At 44.8% G+C, this 17,312-nt stretch overlaps 2 protein-coding genes across 2 annotated transcripts; one reads left to right on the top strand and one right to left on the bottom strand.

The window, feature by feature from the left end:
* LOC112886770 (dicarboxylate transporter 1, chloroplastic) lies at positions 1–3,654 on the bottom strand. Its single transcript, XM_025952757.1, has 3 exons — positions 2,419–3,654; positions 1,315–1,536; positions 1–643 (listed from the first exon to the last, which is right to left on the bottom strand). Exons 1-3 carry the CDS (start codon positions 3,637–3,639, stop codon positions 281–283), a joined length of 1,806 nt encoding a protein of 601 aa, XP_025808542.1. The 5' UTR covers positions 3,640–3,654; the 3' UTR covers positions 1–280.
* A 5,968-nt stretch (positions 3,655–9,622) lies between these two features.
* Positions 9,623–12,582, top strand: LOC112886665 (myb-related protein 330-like). The gene is made up of 2 exons (XM_025952629.1): positions 9,623–10,109; positions 11,377–12,582. The coding sequence occupies exons 1-2, from the start codon at positions 9,820–9,822 to the stop codon at positions 12,311–12,313; spliced, it is 1,227 nt and encodes a 408-aa protein (XP_025808414.1). The 5' UTR covers positions 9,623–9,819; the 3' UTR covers positions 12,314–12,582.
* Positions 12,583–17,312: the final 4,730 nt, after the last annotated feature.

The following is a 17,312-nucleotide window of genomic DNA, read 5'->3' as shown; positions in this document are numbered from 1 at the left end:
TATCTAGAAATGATCTCTCCCAGATCCATTGAGCATAAGTGCATAACTCCATATAATTAAGTTTGCCAGTAGAACTGCACCCTGGCGTCGCGATTAGCCGGAAGGAAGGTTCCAAACAAATGTACCATCGATACCAACTAAAAGAATGGGTTGCAATCGTGTCGACGACAAAACTTGTGGACTGGGAGCCTGTGCCACCGCAAATTCGGGATAGTTTTCCTTCTCCCATTCTACCAAAACAAACGGAAAACAAGTGAAGCTCGCAGTTTTACGGCACTGCTCACCACAGCCCGATCATCTTCCACCAGAAGCCTCCCGCGCCCAGCCAGATGATGATGTTCACAACGGAGATAACGAAACCGTAGCCCCACCATTGAGCCAACGGGACGTACCCGGCGCCATAGAAGACAGGAGCAGAACCGATCCCGTAGTGGGTGAGGCCGCCCATGAGGTTTGAGAGGAATGAGAGAACCATGGCGGCAAAGAGTGAGGGGGTGCCCAGGGCACTCGCCACTGACAGGAACGCGGCGAACATTGCTCCGATGTGTGCAGCACCACTGGCGAAGAAATAGTGGGAGTAGAAGTACAGCAGCACCAAGACGCCGAACGAAAGTTGCCAGGACAAACCAAGGCCTCCAACAAACTGTGAGAAACACAAAGCTATGGTCAATATAGGAGAATTCAGAAAGAAAATGGGAAAAAAATACATTCCATTCGACAATGTTGATATCAGGCTGGGTTTACCAAAGAATGAACTCATTGGAATATCAGGCTCAAAAATGACATTGAAATTCTCAGGGAAAAAAAAGATGGGCACTGAGTTGCATGCCTCAATTATTTTTATTATTTTCATACTGATGGATATGAACCTACCACTAATACTCAAATTAAGGTTAGCAAGAGCCAAGAGAACTATTTCTACTTCTGATCTAACAAACAGAAGTTCTTTATAGCTTTACTACCTAGCCTATCCTTTACTGTAAATAGTGCTCCTTTTCAAGCGTGCCAGATAAACAGCACAACAACTAGCTCCTAGTTTCTAGATCAGGGTCAAAATATGCACATTGTTAATGCAATTATGTATCAGACCTGAATACAATGTTCAACAGGGTGGAACCAACAAATATGGCAAATAACGCCAGCAAATACAATGTTTGGTGGCATCAAAGTTCAGAACCATGCCATATTGCAATGGAGAATATCCACCATGCTCAATGTCTATTACAGTTGGTAAGCGCTGTAGTGATTTGTAGGCCATTCAAACTTCTGAATTCTGGTGTGAGGAGAAAGTTTTGAGAGGAAGAGTCATTGTACCTTCACAACAGTCTCACTGAACCAAGAGATCAGCCCATATTTGTTGAGGTAGCCAGCCATCGCAATAAGTGCGGCAAACCACGTAAGGGTATCCCATGCCACAGACTCAGCCAAACACTCTTTCCATGTGACAACCCCTGTGATTAGGAGGACAGATAGGCCAAGAATGGCTGCAGACACTGCATCCACATTCAGCATTCCCCCAAAGATCCAAAGGCCAACCTGGTGGCATGCAGAGCTCGATGTTCAGTAATAATGTAATCTAGTAGATTCGAGTTAGATGAAGACATGGCAATGGCAGAAATGTATCCAAAACCAGGTTCAACAACAACAACAAAGCCTTTTAGTTACATGCAAGTTGGTATAAGCTAGTAAACAAAATCAGGTTCAGCTAAGAATTGTTAAGTGAAGAAATGCAGAGCATGATATTAAGTGAAGAATGCACAAGCTACATCCTGACTAAGGATCAACTCTATGTTTTTGCGGAACAAGGTTTTGGCCACGCCCTGACTAAGGTTCAACTCTATGTTTTGTGGTATGATGTTTTCAATCTCAATGATAGTACTGTGACTGAATGGCATACCACCTTACAGAGCATTCTAGAAATGTAACAAAACTTCACAGAGGAATAACATAAAATAACCCTCTCGCCTGGAAATGTATTTAGTGACACCGACTAAAGCGAATTCTGAATATTTCAAGATCCAAGAGAATCACAGGTCAGAGCTAAATTTCAGAAACTCATACTTAGTATAAGTCACTGAACAGAAAATTGAATACAGGGAGCAAACGTTACACGCATGGAGTGCTCCCAAACAGCCCTACTCAAGATCTCAGTCTTAACACTCTACACACATCAAATGTTGCATCTATTCATAATAAAGAACACTAGAAACTATGAAAGACAGCAGATACTTATAGCTGTCAGGGATCCAGAAGCGTAAAAAACACTAGAACCTATGAAAGACAGCAGATGATTATAACTATCATGACTCAGAAACAATAAAAACACCAATAGCACTAGAGAAGTTCAGTGCTTGATTAAAACACAAGGCTGTTGAGTAGAGATGCAAATGAAAAGGGGGTGCAAAGATTGCATTATACCGTGAGCAGCAGCGTGCCAGCCATGATCGTCTCCGCCTTGCTCATGGGCCCCATCTTGGCAAGGCGCTCCTTGGCTAGGCGCGGCGCATCAGGGCTGGACTTCACCTCCGGCGGGTAGATCACGTACAGAATGAGCGGCACGAGCACGAGCGAGAGCAGCCCGGGCACAATGGCGGCCTTGGCCCAGAGAGTCCACCCGATCCCCTCCCCGATGGTGGCCGCTGTCAGGTTTGCCGACAGCGGGTTGGCCGCCATGGCGGTGAGGAACATGGCCGAGGAGACGACGGAGGTCTGGAAGCAGGTGAGCATGAGCCAGGCCCCGAGGCGGCGCTCGGTGCCGTCGCCGGAGCGCGACCCGCATGCCTCGCAGAGCGACTTGACGAGCGGGAGGAAGATGCCGCCGGCGCGCGCGGAGACGGAGGGGATGGCGGGGGCGAGGAGCGCCTCGGCGAAGACGAGCGCGTAGCCGAGGCCGAGGGAGGAGGAGCCGAACTGGGCGACGAAGGCGTAGGCGACGCGGGAGCCGAGCCCGGTCTTGATGAAGCCGCGCGCGAAGAAGAAGGCGAGCGCGATGAGCCAGGGGATCGGGTCGCCGAAGGCCGAGAATGCCGCGGCGAAGGTGAGCGTGCGGGTGAGCACGGCGGCGCCGAGGCCGAGCAGCGCGACGGCGCCGAGCGGCAGCGGCTGGGTGATGATGCCGACGATGGTGGAGAGGAAGATGGCGAGGAGCTGCCACGCGTTGCGGGGCACGCCAGCGGGGGCCGGGATGAGCCAGATGAGGACGCCCGTCGCGATGCTGGCGAGGAGCGGCGTGATGGCCGCGCCCTGCAGCGCGGGCTTCGGCGGCGGGGCGGGGGCCGGCGCGGCGGAGGCGGAGGCGGAGACGGGCGGGAGGACGCCGCGGGAGGGGGAGGCGGCGGCGGCGGGGGGTGGGGCGAAGAGGGGCTTGGAGGGGAGGGAGTGGGAGTGCGAGAGGGAGATGGGCTTGGAGGAGCGGTGGCGGAGGGAGAAGGAGACGGCGGGGAGGCGGGAGCGGAGGCTGGGGCTGGCGCTGGCGCCCAGGTGGTGGCAGGTGAGCGGCGAGGCCGCGGTGGGGGACGCCATGGCGGCGGCGGCGGCGGCGGCGGCGGCGAGGGAAGTGGTGGTGGAAGTGGAGGTGGTTGGTGAGGGGTGGGGTTTAAGTGGATGGACGGCGGGGATGCCGTTGCGCGCCCGGAGCATCGGGCGTATCGGATCCGAGTGGTCTGCGTGGACCCGGCGTTGGTGCACCGCCGGAGAACATTGGGCCAGCGGCACGAACTAGCATGGAAGATCATTTTTTTCAGCCTGGACTTCTACATGTCTTGTATTTGAGGACAAACTCACACGCTCATACCCACACAAATACACATTCTACCTATACACACACCACTTATCTTTTCGAATATCAACAGAATATCTCGGAACCTTGAAGGCGATGGCCGTTGTGGCTCAATGCGCATCGTTCAAACCGTTACGGTTCCTCTTAACTGTTTTCAAAGTTGGTTAAGAAAAAAATTGATGTCATCTACTTGTAGTTCGTTCGAGACATAGTGTTCATCATTACACTATGCAAATATTCTCTATAAAATCGGGGCTCTTCAAACGGATCCTAAGAAAGAAGTGTTTATATTTGGTTTTGGTTCTTAAGCTATGCTTTGGTGATTAAACCTTTTTAAGCATATTTGTGCTTTATTAGAAGGAAGAGTATTCTGATGAGTGCATAGTGGGGTGGTAATCTTTTCTTTCTTAAGCACTTGGCTCTAAGGCTACTTCTAACTATAGTTGCATACTTCCCGTCTTAAATTATAATTATTAGTCGTTTTGATTTTTCCAGATGCATAGATTTTCTATGCATCTAGACATAACGTATATCTAGTTGCATAACAAAACAATACACCTAGAAAAGCTAAAACGACTAATATTTTTGGATGGATGGAGTAGTATTTACTTGTATATAATATAGGATCTTTTCTTATGACGTGGCGAAAAAGTAAAGAAGCGATTGAAATAAACAATTTCATCGAGATGAACACCAACACCTAGACATGGTTTCTAACTCTTAACGAGTTATTGAATTAAATGTTCATAGGTGCATATGAAAAAACAAAAATTAAATAATACATTGGAGAATGAGTTCAACCGTGACTTGGTAACTATTTTGTTGATTTGACACTCACAAAAATAACAAAATTTATTGGAATTGGCCTAAGCACATGCGTTAGGTGTTGTTGCACAACACGTCTTGGTAATTAATCAAGTGCCTGCTCAGTTGCCAAGGTGACATATTTGATGAATGTGTTAGTTTATTTATTTCTTTTGCGAGGATGATGAATGTGTTATGGTGTAGTAGAAAAAGGAGAGATTGTGTAAGTTATTAGGTTTCCGGAAGGTTTCCTCATGCAACCGGTGACGACCGACGAAGAGAAGAGGAGTAAATATTGTTAGTATTACAATAAGGAGCAAAGTCCCACTTGATTAGCTTTTAATATTCAAAGTCAAGTACGACAACACAAGGAAGCAAACCCTAGTTACAATACATCAAAGGTACGACAAAAGGCTTAGAATCTAACACGGACCGCCAAATGTACTTCCTACGGTACTTTTTTTCAAGTCTGGAATTGGACCAAGTTGATTGGTTTTTTAACCTTTTTATGTGATGTTACCATGCAAGTAGACATGAAAACAACATAAAAATCGAAAGGGGACATCATATTCGCAGTCATTTTTTTCTATTGTTACCTCCACATAGAAAGAACAATAGGTTTTTGTCTTTTTTTCGACTTACACGTTGTTGGACGACTTGTGGGTAGAACTATCGCTATCCTGTTTGTATATATTTATTTGCTATTCTCTTACTTGGCACCACTTGTAAAATCTGAGGTGGACACATCATAAAATATAAAATGCTCTGCGCTTGCTTATACCAGGGGGGGAAATATTGTTAAGATGGAAATGAAGTCCGCAGATATGAACCTTTTTTTTCAGAAAAAAATAGCAGCACCTAGGGATTCATGAAAACTAACCGTCAGTGGTGAACACCAAAGTAGAATTAGCACCTTGCATTTTGCAATGCGCGTCAGGTGGTTTCAACAAAGCGAATCAAATCGAACCTAGCCCAATGAGTGCCAACGAGAACAACAAACCTCAGGCGTCCAATTAGACAGGAAAAGACAAAAGAGAAGGAAAAAAAAAACAAGAACAGAGAAAGCAGCCAGCCACTCTACAGTCTGTGGACCGTGTCCACCCAGGAGCCCAAGAAGAAGCCAGCGCCCCCACACGGCGTTGGCATTGTGGCCGGGAGCCGCGGCCGCCGTGGGGCAGGGCCGGATCACGCCGCGGCGCCCCTTTTGTGGCTGCGGCCGGATCTCGCCGGCGGGGAGCGGATTGGCCGCGCCCTGGCCTCCCGTTCCTTGCCTGGCCCGGCGCCGCTCACCCCGCGCCCGGGTCGCCGTCGGAGGAAACGTCTGCAGCTGATGGATACCCCCCGTAGATTTGACCACCACCGCTCGCCGCCACGGAAAAGCCGCGCCAGGACAAGCAAGCGGCATGGCATGGCGTGGATCTGGATCTCTCGGTGCTGGAAGAGCCAGGTACCAAGTGACACTGGAAGAATAGAAGGGGGGAAAAAGGCACGAGATCTGCATAGAGTTTTGCGTGATGCGCGATGAAATCGGCGCTGGGGTTGGTGTAAAGGGTCTGATGAACGCCATGGCAAATGAAACTGATGCAGGTGAGAAATTGGAGGGCAAAAGTTACTTCCTCGACACCGTGTTCTTCGCAAAAGCATTCGAAGCTTCACTTTGAGATATTAGAATGGGAAAACGGCGAAAAGGGTTCTTTTCAGCAAAATGCTACACACAATCCGGGCACGTTTGCTACGACATGCTCATGATTTTTTACTCTCTCTCTCTCTCTCTCCAGATCGAAGAAGGCAGCTGCCTCCAGCGCAAAGACCAAGATCGAATGAGAAGGCCGATCTTGACAATCCAATATGTAAACAGGTTGGTGGGCCTCAGGTTTTCTTTGATGGCACATGCTCGGGTGCTGGGCCCTGAACTGGGCTACGGCCCAAGTTGGGGCTCTATTTAGCTGTACGTTTTATTGGTTCAAACATATTTAGCTTTTGATTTGAAGTTGAATCTCATGATTCAAAATTAAATTCCATAGTTCTAATTTCCCAATAAACCCAAATGAACTCCAAATCTCTCTTGAACTTTTATTCTTAGTTTAATAAATGCATAAAATACTTTATCAAATTATCTAACTAATAGATTGGCTTTTCGTTTAAATTGGTTTTCAAACTATGCTCCAGATAATTCAAACAATTTTTTTTCTAAAATTTGGGATTTAGGGTTATAATTATAGGTTGCAAAACTTTTATGCATTTTTAGGGCAACTTTTATGCGTTAAATAGTTACACAATTTTTTTACGAAACACAGTACAAACATAGACGTTCACAAACACACACACTCACGCTCATCCCTATGAATACACAAACGCAACCCTACCCTATGAGCACTCCAAGAGACTGAGCTAGTAGATACTCGAGATTGATGAAAGCACCACAGGCGTCTCGCTGTCGACGGGCATGTCGCCTACCACTGAAAGAATAGCGCCGGTTAAATCTTAGAATAAATCCAGAAAAATGCAGCACTTGTACCGAGTGTAGGACTTGAACCAAGGTGGACAGGTTCCACCATAAGAAACCTTATCAGCTGAGTTACGCTCGCAGAGAGTTACCCAACCAATCTTGCATTGGCACATGGGTGGACTTAGCTAGGGCATGTTTTCAAGGCCTTAGATAGATGGCCCAACTCCATCAGTGCATGACACATGGGTCTCGAATAAAATGAAGTCTGCCATGAATGAGGTGTGGCAAAGGGCCAAACACTAGCCCTCACATGGTCAGACTTGCCTAAGAAACTTGTGGTAAAACATGGCAATGTTTAGCCTCCAATCGAACCCACCTTAGCTAAATGCATAGGCTGGCAAGTGTGTATTCTTTTAGAGCCCAATTCACTGCACACTTGGTCATCTTGATCTTTCATTTATGATTATAAAAATAATTGTAAAATTTTAAAATATTTATCAAATTCCATTTTCAAATGTTCAATAAATATAAGAAGAGAAGACATTGATGGTTAATTAAGGCTTAAACTTGCGAGTTGCATATACAACCCAAACCCAAGAAGACATTTATTTTTAATTTTAATTGGAGGGAATTTTACTAAGCGTTGAGATCTTCTTTTAAAAAACTAAGTATAGGAAAGATGGATCTCACCGAAAGCAAAGCCTGTAAAGGCTATAGTTCGTCTCCTATTCCTATATCCATGCATGTGCACTCAGCGGAATACTAATTCTGATCTATTGGATCGAAGGAACCACACGTGCGCTTTGTTGTCCCTTTGATGATAGCTAGAGCCTCTTTTCAGTATTTTCTCGAAAATAAAAAAGAACATCTTTTCAGTAATCTAAGTAGTTACCATGCACACGTGTAGCACCCATAACGAAATTACCAAATAAACCTCTTCCCAAACACGGCAAAAGGCGGCAGTGTCACCTCGAAATGAAGCTGGCTACGTAGCCAGGAATTGTCAGCTAAGACTCATGGTAGGGATCACTAGGACACGGCGTAGCCTAGAAGGCTAGCTAGCTATGCTTGACAGGTGACAGTTAACCACACTGACTGGTAGGACCCGCTTTATTTGCTGCACGTAGTACTGTATTCCCCCACTCATACGTAACAAGTGGACAAGATCTTGAGAAGATCACAACCACGTATGATGTATATACTACACGATCGACCAACTTGTAAAGTTGCAAGCTACTAGCTCTCTCGTACTGTACTATATCCATGGATCAACTTTTCTTCTTCTTTTTTTTTCTTGCCGTCTCGGTTTCTATTTTTAGGTTTCTTTTCCTCTCTGTGATGAGAGAGAGAGAGAGAGAGATCAGGTCCCTTGGAGAGGAAGAGGAAGCAGAGCGGGGCCAGGTAGCCAGACGTACACTCCATGCAAAGGCTTCCACGTATGCATGTTTTGCAGCTTACTACAACAGCCGGCCAGGCAGCAGGCTCCATCGACATCGATCGGTCTGTTATTGCATGCACATATTATAGCGACTATTCAGATATGTGATGATGCCATTTAGAGAGAGAGAGAGAGAGAGAGAGAGAGAGAGAGAGAGATTATGTGAGGTCGAAGCAATTATGTGGCTTAGACAGCCATGGTAGTATGCTTCATGGCAAAACAACCCCACACAGGGCCGGGACAGGGGCATAGATGTACATACCTCTGTCCCCTCAACTGATCTCGCTGCCCTCAGGTGGCCATGATAGCCTTCTGGCTCAAGGGAGGTGACGAGGGAAAAAAGACAACGAGAGCTGGAGTCAAAGACAAGAAGACTAGAGCTCCCTCCCTCTCCCTCAGTGTTCTCTCTCTCTCTCTCTCTCTCTCTCTCTCTCTCTCTCTCTATCTCATGAGCTCGAGGAAATAATGCTTGGTTCACCCGTACCATATACACGGTCACGATATATAGGTGTATATTATTTGACATACCACACATGCATACTAAAATGTGTAATGCAGGATAATACTCATGTTTATACACATAACACTTCATGGGTTCATTATAGTTGTACAAACTCACAAAGTGGCCCATTCTCTTGTTGTTTGCAAATTCACCTGTTCATTAGACGAACATTTCAATCACGCATGAATGTATGTATACCCTGCATGATATAACCTTTAAATGCAAGTATCACTCTAGTTCGTAAATAAAATTGTGATTTATAGTACTCCATGACCAGACACGGCATGGGAATTAAAATGCGCCAAGGGTGGAGTTTGTTTTCTCAAATTTTTGATGGAAATTAACTTTCTAATCAGCCTTAGGCGTGTGCAGAAACCGAATCCGCATTGATCGAAGTGCCCGAAAGCAAGCAATATACAACACCTTGGCCAAGCTGATGCCAGGGCGGCGTGTGAGCCTAGCAATTTCGCTGTTTGTCTATCTCCCCTGCAGCTCCCCCATTGTCCAGTTTCTAAGCAAAGCACACGCACCCCCATCACCATCACCATCATGTCATCTCCTTCCTCCCTCCCTCCCTCCCTCCTCCCCTCCTCTTCCTCGTCTTCCTTCCATTCCTCATCTCACTACTCTCCATGCTACAACACTCACACACATCACCATATATATACAACACACACTCAGGTCCATTTCCCCCTTATCTTCCACACCTACACACTGCTTGCTTGGAGATCATCGATCGACCTCATGCACATTCCCTAGCTTGCACTACTACTAGATCGCCGCAGCTACGCGCACCGGCGTCCGCACGTGCGAGATCATCATCAAGGCAAGATCAGATCAGAACAGCAATGAGGAAGCCGGAGGGTCCAGCGGCGGCGAACAGCTGCAATGCGGGGGCGGCGGCGAAGCTGCGCAAGGGGCTGTGGTCGCCGGAGGAGGACGAGAAGCTGGTGGCGTACATGCTGCGGAGCGGGCAGGGGTCGTGGAGCGACGTGGCCCGGAACGCCGGCCTGCAGCGCTGCGGCAAGAGCTGCCGCCTCCGGTGGATCAACTACCTCCGGCCGGACCTCAAGCGCGGCGCCTTCTCGCCGCAGGAGGAAGAGCTCATCGTCAGCCTTCACGCCATCCTCGGCAACAGGTGACCTCCTAGCTCGCTTGCATGACATGGTGGTGTCTGCGTGTGCGTGCGTGCGCTGTGGTGATTACAGCTCGTTTGTTGGTGTGCACGTCACGGCTTAGTCTCTGGAGAGAGTCAGCTAATGTGGGTAGTGTTGATTGTGCCGTTGGGCGAGCACTCTTTTTCTTCATCTATTTATTTTTTAAAAAAAATTGTTAAGAACACTTATTTGGGTAGTTTGAATTAAAGATCTTCTTGTGAAAAGAGGATCATAAATATGTGCTGCATAAGTAATGCATTATGATTTTTCTTGTCCTGTGGAATTTAGTTTAGAGTGTTTTTTTTGTTTTATTTTCACTCTGATATTTATGCTTACTTATGGAGGTGCATTGCATTCCATATTATTGCAAGAGAAACACAAAATTCTAGGGGATGTTTATTACATGGTTGCAGTTTCGTTTTTTGTATATCCCTCCTTTCCAAGCTTGCCTGCACAAATTTATTTTTGTAGAGAATTTTCAATGCTTGTCACCGAATATCTTTATAATTTCGTGTGTCTCCATAATGTCTTGCCAATATACGGGCTTAGCCCCCTCAGTCTCAGCCTAACAATGAGCCTGACTCATCATGGATTTATCCTTTTAAGGTACAAAACTGTGTTAAACACAAATAGTATCAACATGTTTTACTTCATATTATCAACAGAATTGTAATCTAGCTAGCTCATAAATGTTTTACGTAGGTAGATACAATATTTTGCAACAATAATAACATAAGTGTCTACATAAAACCTAGTCATGGTGTCATGCAGTACTACAGTTAATTTACAATATTCCATTTTTTGCGATGATATAATATTCCATATTTGCATGTTGTTGTTGTTGTTGTTGTTGTTGTATTTGCATGTCTCCACACTCGTATTTTTCTCTGATGTAACTTTTGCATGAAATTAAAAAATTTCCGAAGTTGATATATAACGTAGAAGGTAAAAGTTTCTCAAAAGGACACTGACAGGGATACTTACCTGTTTTTTTTACTGAACATGCAATTTCTGTCGGATCCACACTAATCCCCATCCTAATTAAAGGAGATTGAGACATCATTTATTTTCTTTAATAATCTCTCTAGATATTTTCTTTTAAGCTAGCCATGCATATCGAAATAGATAGCTAGCAGCGTGAAGTTGACACGTACAAATATGTGCAAACGGACGCTCGACTTTTTCTCTGACAGAAACATCTCGACCGTTTGCTTACTGCGAAATCAACCCTGCGTTACGACATTCCAGGTGGTCTCAGATCGCTGCCCGGCTGCCGGGGCGCACCGACAACGAGATCAAGAACTTCTGGAACTCCACCATCAAGAAGCGGCTCAAGAACTGCTCCTCGGCCTCGTCGCCGGCGGCCACCGACTGCCCGTCGCCGGAGCCTACCAGCAAGGTCGTCGCCGGCATCGACATCAGCGGCGCCGCGAGCTGCCCGGACCTCGCCGGCCTGGATCATCATCAGGACGGCGGGCACCACCACGCTATGGTGACGACAGGCGGCTTGTGGATGGTGGACTCATCCTCCTCCACTTCCTCGTCGACCTCGCCGATGCAGGGCCGGCCACCGTCGGCCATGGCAGCGGCGGTGGCGAGGAGCTACGGCGGCCTCCTCCCGCTCCCCGACCAGCTCCGAGGCGGCATGGCGGCCAACGCGTCGCCGGCAGGGTTCTTTCACGGCCAAGCGGCGCCGTTCAAGCACCAAGTTGCCTCATTTCACGGCGGTTACTATGTCAGCGCTCCTCATCACCATGGGATGATTTCAACAATGGATGGAGGAGGAGGGTGCTTCATGAGAGGAGAAGGCCTCTTTGGTGTGCCCCCTCTGCTAGAGGCCATGTCAGCACAAGACCAAGACCATGCCCAGACAACCCTAATGGCCTCAAGTGGTGGTAACAACAACCCTAAAAACAACAGCAGCAACAACACTACTGAGACTACTGCTACTACTACCACAACAGTGAGTAACAATGAGAGCAACATCACAGACAACACCACCACCAAGGACAACATCAACACCATGAGCCTAGTGAACAGCAGCAGCAGCAATGTGGCTGCTGTCTACTGGGAGGGGGCCCACCAGCAGTACATGAGCAGGAATGTCATGCATGGGGAGTGGGACCTGGAGGAGCTGATGAAAGATGTGTCATCCTTGCCTTTCCTTGATTTCCAAGTTGAATGATTGGGAGGGCCCATCTCCAGCTGGCTGCCAACAATGCAAAGGAGTAGTACATATATGCATATATACACAACTATACATATATATATACATACGTATACGTTAAGATTAGTATTTTTTTCCATCCTTGACATTATTATTCTCTCGGCCAATGTAAAAGATTTTCTCTTCTCACACCTACTTCACCTCACTTTTGGTCCTACTAAATATCTTGGATTCATCCTCCTGTATACAGGCATTGTTCATGCCATGCAAATAATAATTAAATCAAATCTTGAGCTCTACATTTTTTTTGTGGTAGTCATCATCTTTCACTCCACAGATATATGTTTTTTTTCCAATGTCAACATATAAAATGCATATATTAATAATGCATGCTTCACCTTTATCCATATTTTTCCTTGGTGGTAAAGCTATCTCGCTTTTAGTTTGTGTTTGTTCCTTTGCTTCCTCTTTCCTTTCCTTTCATGTACCAACTGCTTCCCTTGCACATGAAGTCACATTGATGAGCTTGTGTGAATGTAGATCCTGGGGGCCGGTCGGACGGGAAAGGCGTAGTACTGTGCCTGGGAGAAACATGATTGTTCATGACCTTGTTGATGCACCCATGGATCGTCCATGTGCTTCCATGCATGGTGTTGGAGGAACAGTCACTGTCGGTACTGGTCAAGTGTGTGTTGGTTGCAATGCAATCAGAGGCGGCAGAGGTCGTTAGCTAGCAGAGGTGCAATTAGAGCACAGAAGAATGGAGATGCATGAAGGGGGAGACAGCAGGAAAGTGGGTGTATGTGTCCCTTTGCCATGACAAATCAATAGAAGCCTCTCTCTATCTCATGCCCACACACACACACACACTAACACTACAGCACAAACTTATGCTGTGGTGTGGTGTCTCTCTCCCTCAACCGTCATCTAGCTCATCAAGACATGAAATGGGATCACTATCACAGAACCCAAATAACTGACGGCTCATCACTGTCGGCAGCAGTTGTAAATTACCGACTGGGAGCATCAAGGAGTTCAATTACCACAGATGATCCTTTGTCCGTAGCAATCAGGAGTTCAATTAGCATCAAGGCAACTTATCATCCTAATAATTTGGCAATTGTAACTAAAGACAAAAAGTAAGTAACAACGAAAACAAAATTATTATTGCACTATGTCTAACCCCTCATGACTCAAGACATTGTGATAGTAAGTTATCAAAATGTAGTTTAGGTCATCATGTACTGTCTCCTAGAGTTTGAATCGAATGACTACACTAACCACCATCTCATCGGTTAGTTGTTTCTGGTTGGCACGTGCTCGGCGGTGATTCATTTTTTTTCTCTTGCATTGGTAAAGCCTTCTCCTAGACTTAATCACCTTTGGGCAGCATTAGACACAAAAATGATATTAGGTTGCATACGCCAACCATTTCAGTCCAAAAAATTAAGTTGATAAGAAAAGGTAGACAATTCACTTATATACTTTAACAAATAATACTACACACAGGCATCCCATCGGCCACCTGCTCAAAAGCTCTGACAACTGTTGTAAAACCATGCGGTTTATATGTGTGTGATGGTTGTAATAGCTCTATTCAGGTCGAAGTTACGAAAATTGACTTAGCATCTCTAACATTTATTAATTGTGGATGCTTCATAATTGAAAGAAAAACATGGAGGCATGCTTTCAGGAAAATGGCTCACAAGAATTGGATGAACTTACAGGTAAATGAGAATATACCATTTCTCAATACACAATTGTCAGGTGTGACTCAGTTGAGATTATTACAACTTTCAAAACTAAAATCAGCCAACCCTTGTTAAAATTCAGGATGCCCTGCATGTACACACGTATGAATGCATTTTCCTAACGGGCATGCGGGGAGAATATTAGGAAAGAATTCACAATAGAGATCAAGATGCTTTTCACCAGCTGGTAAAACGCTGCATCCACAATGATAGCAATGTACCTTACTCACCATGTGTGTCCCAACTCTCAAGTACAACTTCATCCAAGTAGAAATAGATTGCATTGCCTTGTACCACAAAGCCCCTTTTCAAGATTAAAAGGGACGCAGGAGCTGACGTCGTCGTTTCATGGAAGAGGACCCTTGCTTCCTTCCTTCAAGGAGGTGCTAGACAGTTGAATGAAGTATAGTATGAAAATCTTGCCCCCTAGGATTTGTCCATCACCACTTTGGTTGTTAGAAACAAAGCAAGATCTCATAATAGAGATTTATGAGCATTATTGTACTCCTCAGTCCTCACATCATTATTAACACAAGGAACACAACCACCAGGTGAAGTACAGATGTAGTAGCCAAAGGCTTGGAATATATGAGTGCATCCATGTGAGGGCATTATTGCTGCTGTATAGTACTTGCTAGGGCGTCCAGGATCCAGGATAAGTAGAGGACACATCTGCTATCATTCTCACACAAATTCGTGTTTTTTATTTAAAAAATTTACAAGCGGTGATCTCGATCACTAGCTAGCTATACCCTTACTAAAATAAACAAACTTTTTTCTAAAAAAATGTGAAAGGCTATCTAACGAACCCATGCCCGATTTGGTAGATAACTTCTAAATTCTCCAACCTCTTTGCTTCATTTTTTGTGTGCCTTTTCGCTTTTAGCAAAAAAGATACGCTCAAAATGAGAGCCTTCAAAGTCTAACCTCCTTTTTGCTTTCTCTCTTGATGAACCGACGGGCTGGTGAATTAAACTTAAAAGCTAATGAGCCCCATCTATTCTCGCATCCAATCGGTGACATGTCGTGACCTTTACAGAACCCATGATTCGTTGCATCTGTAGAAGAAGAAAGATTCCCTTTATTTGCATGAGTTGTGAACCTCATTGGCTCATTGACCTATATATGTACTAATAAGTCGTCACCACCAGTTTCTTTCAAAACCAAAAACTTTGATGGTAACCATGTACGCGCATCTTTTGTTCATTGAACTAAAAATGATTTATTAAACAATATATATATATTACTTTTATTTTAAACCAATGCAAATTAGTAAATACTTTTCGCTAGTGGGATCTGTCGTTTGCGAGCAAAGGCATCTAATGAGCGTTAGTGAAACATTATGCATTAATTCACTCATGGGTTTCCATTTCATACACTTCAGAGCTCATTAGTTTGTTTATTCCTAAATGGCTGACCCGGGCTTTCGTAGGTATATTTTCTTTCATTATCAATCCAAGTGGTTGCAATAATATTGGAAAAACTCCTTTGTTTTTTTCTTCCAATGAAATTCAATTTTCTTGTTTTTATTGCAAAATCCAGAGTCTAATGGAAGCAAGTTGTGACCATCTAGAATATAGAATATAAAACATTAACTGTGACATATTAATATAAAAATTATATGAGGCTCTAATAAGAAAAATAATGAGCTGAACCATCTACCTGCAAAAGAATTTTCTCCCAGATTCACTTCGTCTACAAGAGAGAAATCATATGGAGGTAATGAGTTAAGAGACCGAAAACTTTCACTTCAATCTAAGGTAAACACAAGGCATTGATATGTCCTAGCACCAATTGACTAGCACAATATTGTTGCCCTCTTAGGTCTTAATAAGCATGCATGTGAATCACAGTCAAGCAAGCCTCGATTTGTCACATTTTCTTTTCAGTTTTTACTCAACGAATTTCTTGATGTAGTACCGTGCTGGCAGCTTGTCTATGTCTGCTTGTGAGTTGTGGGACTCGAAAACAGTTGAGCTGATCGATGGAGAGACAACACGAGTGCGTGTGCTATTCAAGTAGCTAGGAGTTACTGTTCGAGCAACAAATTAACAATGGCCGGCATTAGACATTGAACATGTCTGCATTGCACGATCAATAATGGTATTTTAGTTCTTGAGGAAATTTTAGTGTTCAATGGCAAAGAAAAAGGAGTAAGCACATGGAGTTGTGCCAGGAAAAAGATTCATCAAGTGTGGTTGCATTCTCTTTCAGGTTCGAATAAAAATCGGAGTAGGAAACTCGAATGCATATTGCGTTGTGAAAATTGTCAAATTCGTTCAAGTTTTCACGTCTATGAAATGAAGTGGGATATTTACCATTTTTTATCAACTTAAATGAACCTAGGAGCTTGGAAGCAATGCAACTTTGTGGCTCTGTTTAACAGCTCGAGTGAAGCCCATTGTCACCTTATTTGCTTGGCTCAGTAATGCTCATGCAAATTTTGTATATATTTCCAACTGACCACTCAAATATGTGAAATATTCATGCATCAAACTTCAATTCATGTTTGTTGATCTTTGCCGCCCTGATACGTTGGCACATAAGTATAATGCATATTTTCGTATAACACCCTACAGAAAGATGAAAACTCGCGTCGCCTTCGTTGCCTCGCTGCCTCAGGCAGCCAGACTCCATCCGCATATCAGTGTCCTCCCTCCGTAAACGAAAAGGAAGTCGTTCTAGCCCTTCCATCCGTTTGCGCAAAGGAAATCGTCCGGCGCTCCCATGCGTGAGGTCCCCGGCGCCGCTTCGATCGTCATCCGCGCCGTGCTCGTTTAATCAACGCGCCCCTTCCCTTTTTGTCCGTGCCTCGCTCATTTAATCAGCTGCCCCCATGCGCTAGGCAGTAAACGTGTGAACTTTAGGGCTGTTTGGATTCCAGATGACTAGAAAGATTAAATATAAATTAATTATAAAACTAACTGCGTTCTAAAGCTTATTCACGAGACGATAGTATCATATAAGATAATTATGGACTAATTAAGCTTAGGGCCTGTTTGGATCCAACGGAAAAAGAAAGAGAAAGTGCAAAATTTTTGCTCTTTTGCACTCTTTTTTTTGCACTTTTGGATCCAAATACCCCAAAGTGCAAAAGGGCAGATGCTACCGTAATTTTGCTAATTATGGATTAATTAGGCTTAATAGATTCGTTTCGTCATTTAGTCCTCATCTATGTAATTAGTTTTTTAATTAAACTATATTTAATACTTCTAATTAGCGTCCAAACATCTGATGTGACAGGAGCAAAAATTTGCCATTTGCCC

The sequence above is a fragment of the Panicum hallii genome, chromosome 3 (genome assembly GCF_002211085.1).
Source record: "Panicum hallii strain FIL2 chromosome 3, PHallii_v3.1, whole genome shotgun sequence".
Taxonomy (NCBI): Eukaryota; Viridiplantae; Streptophyta; class Magnoliopsida; order Poales; family Poaceae; genus Panicum; species Panicum hallii.
Note: the sequence above shows the minus strand (reverse complement) of the source record. Positions and strands in the feature narration are given on the sequence as shown.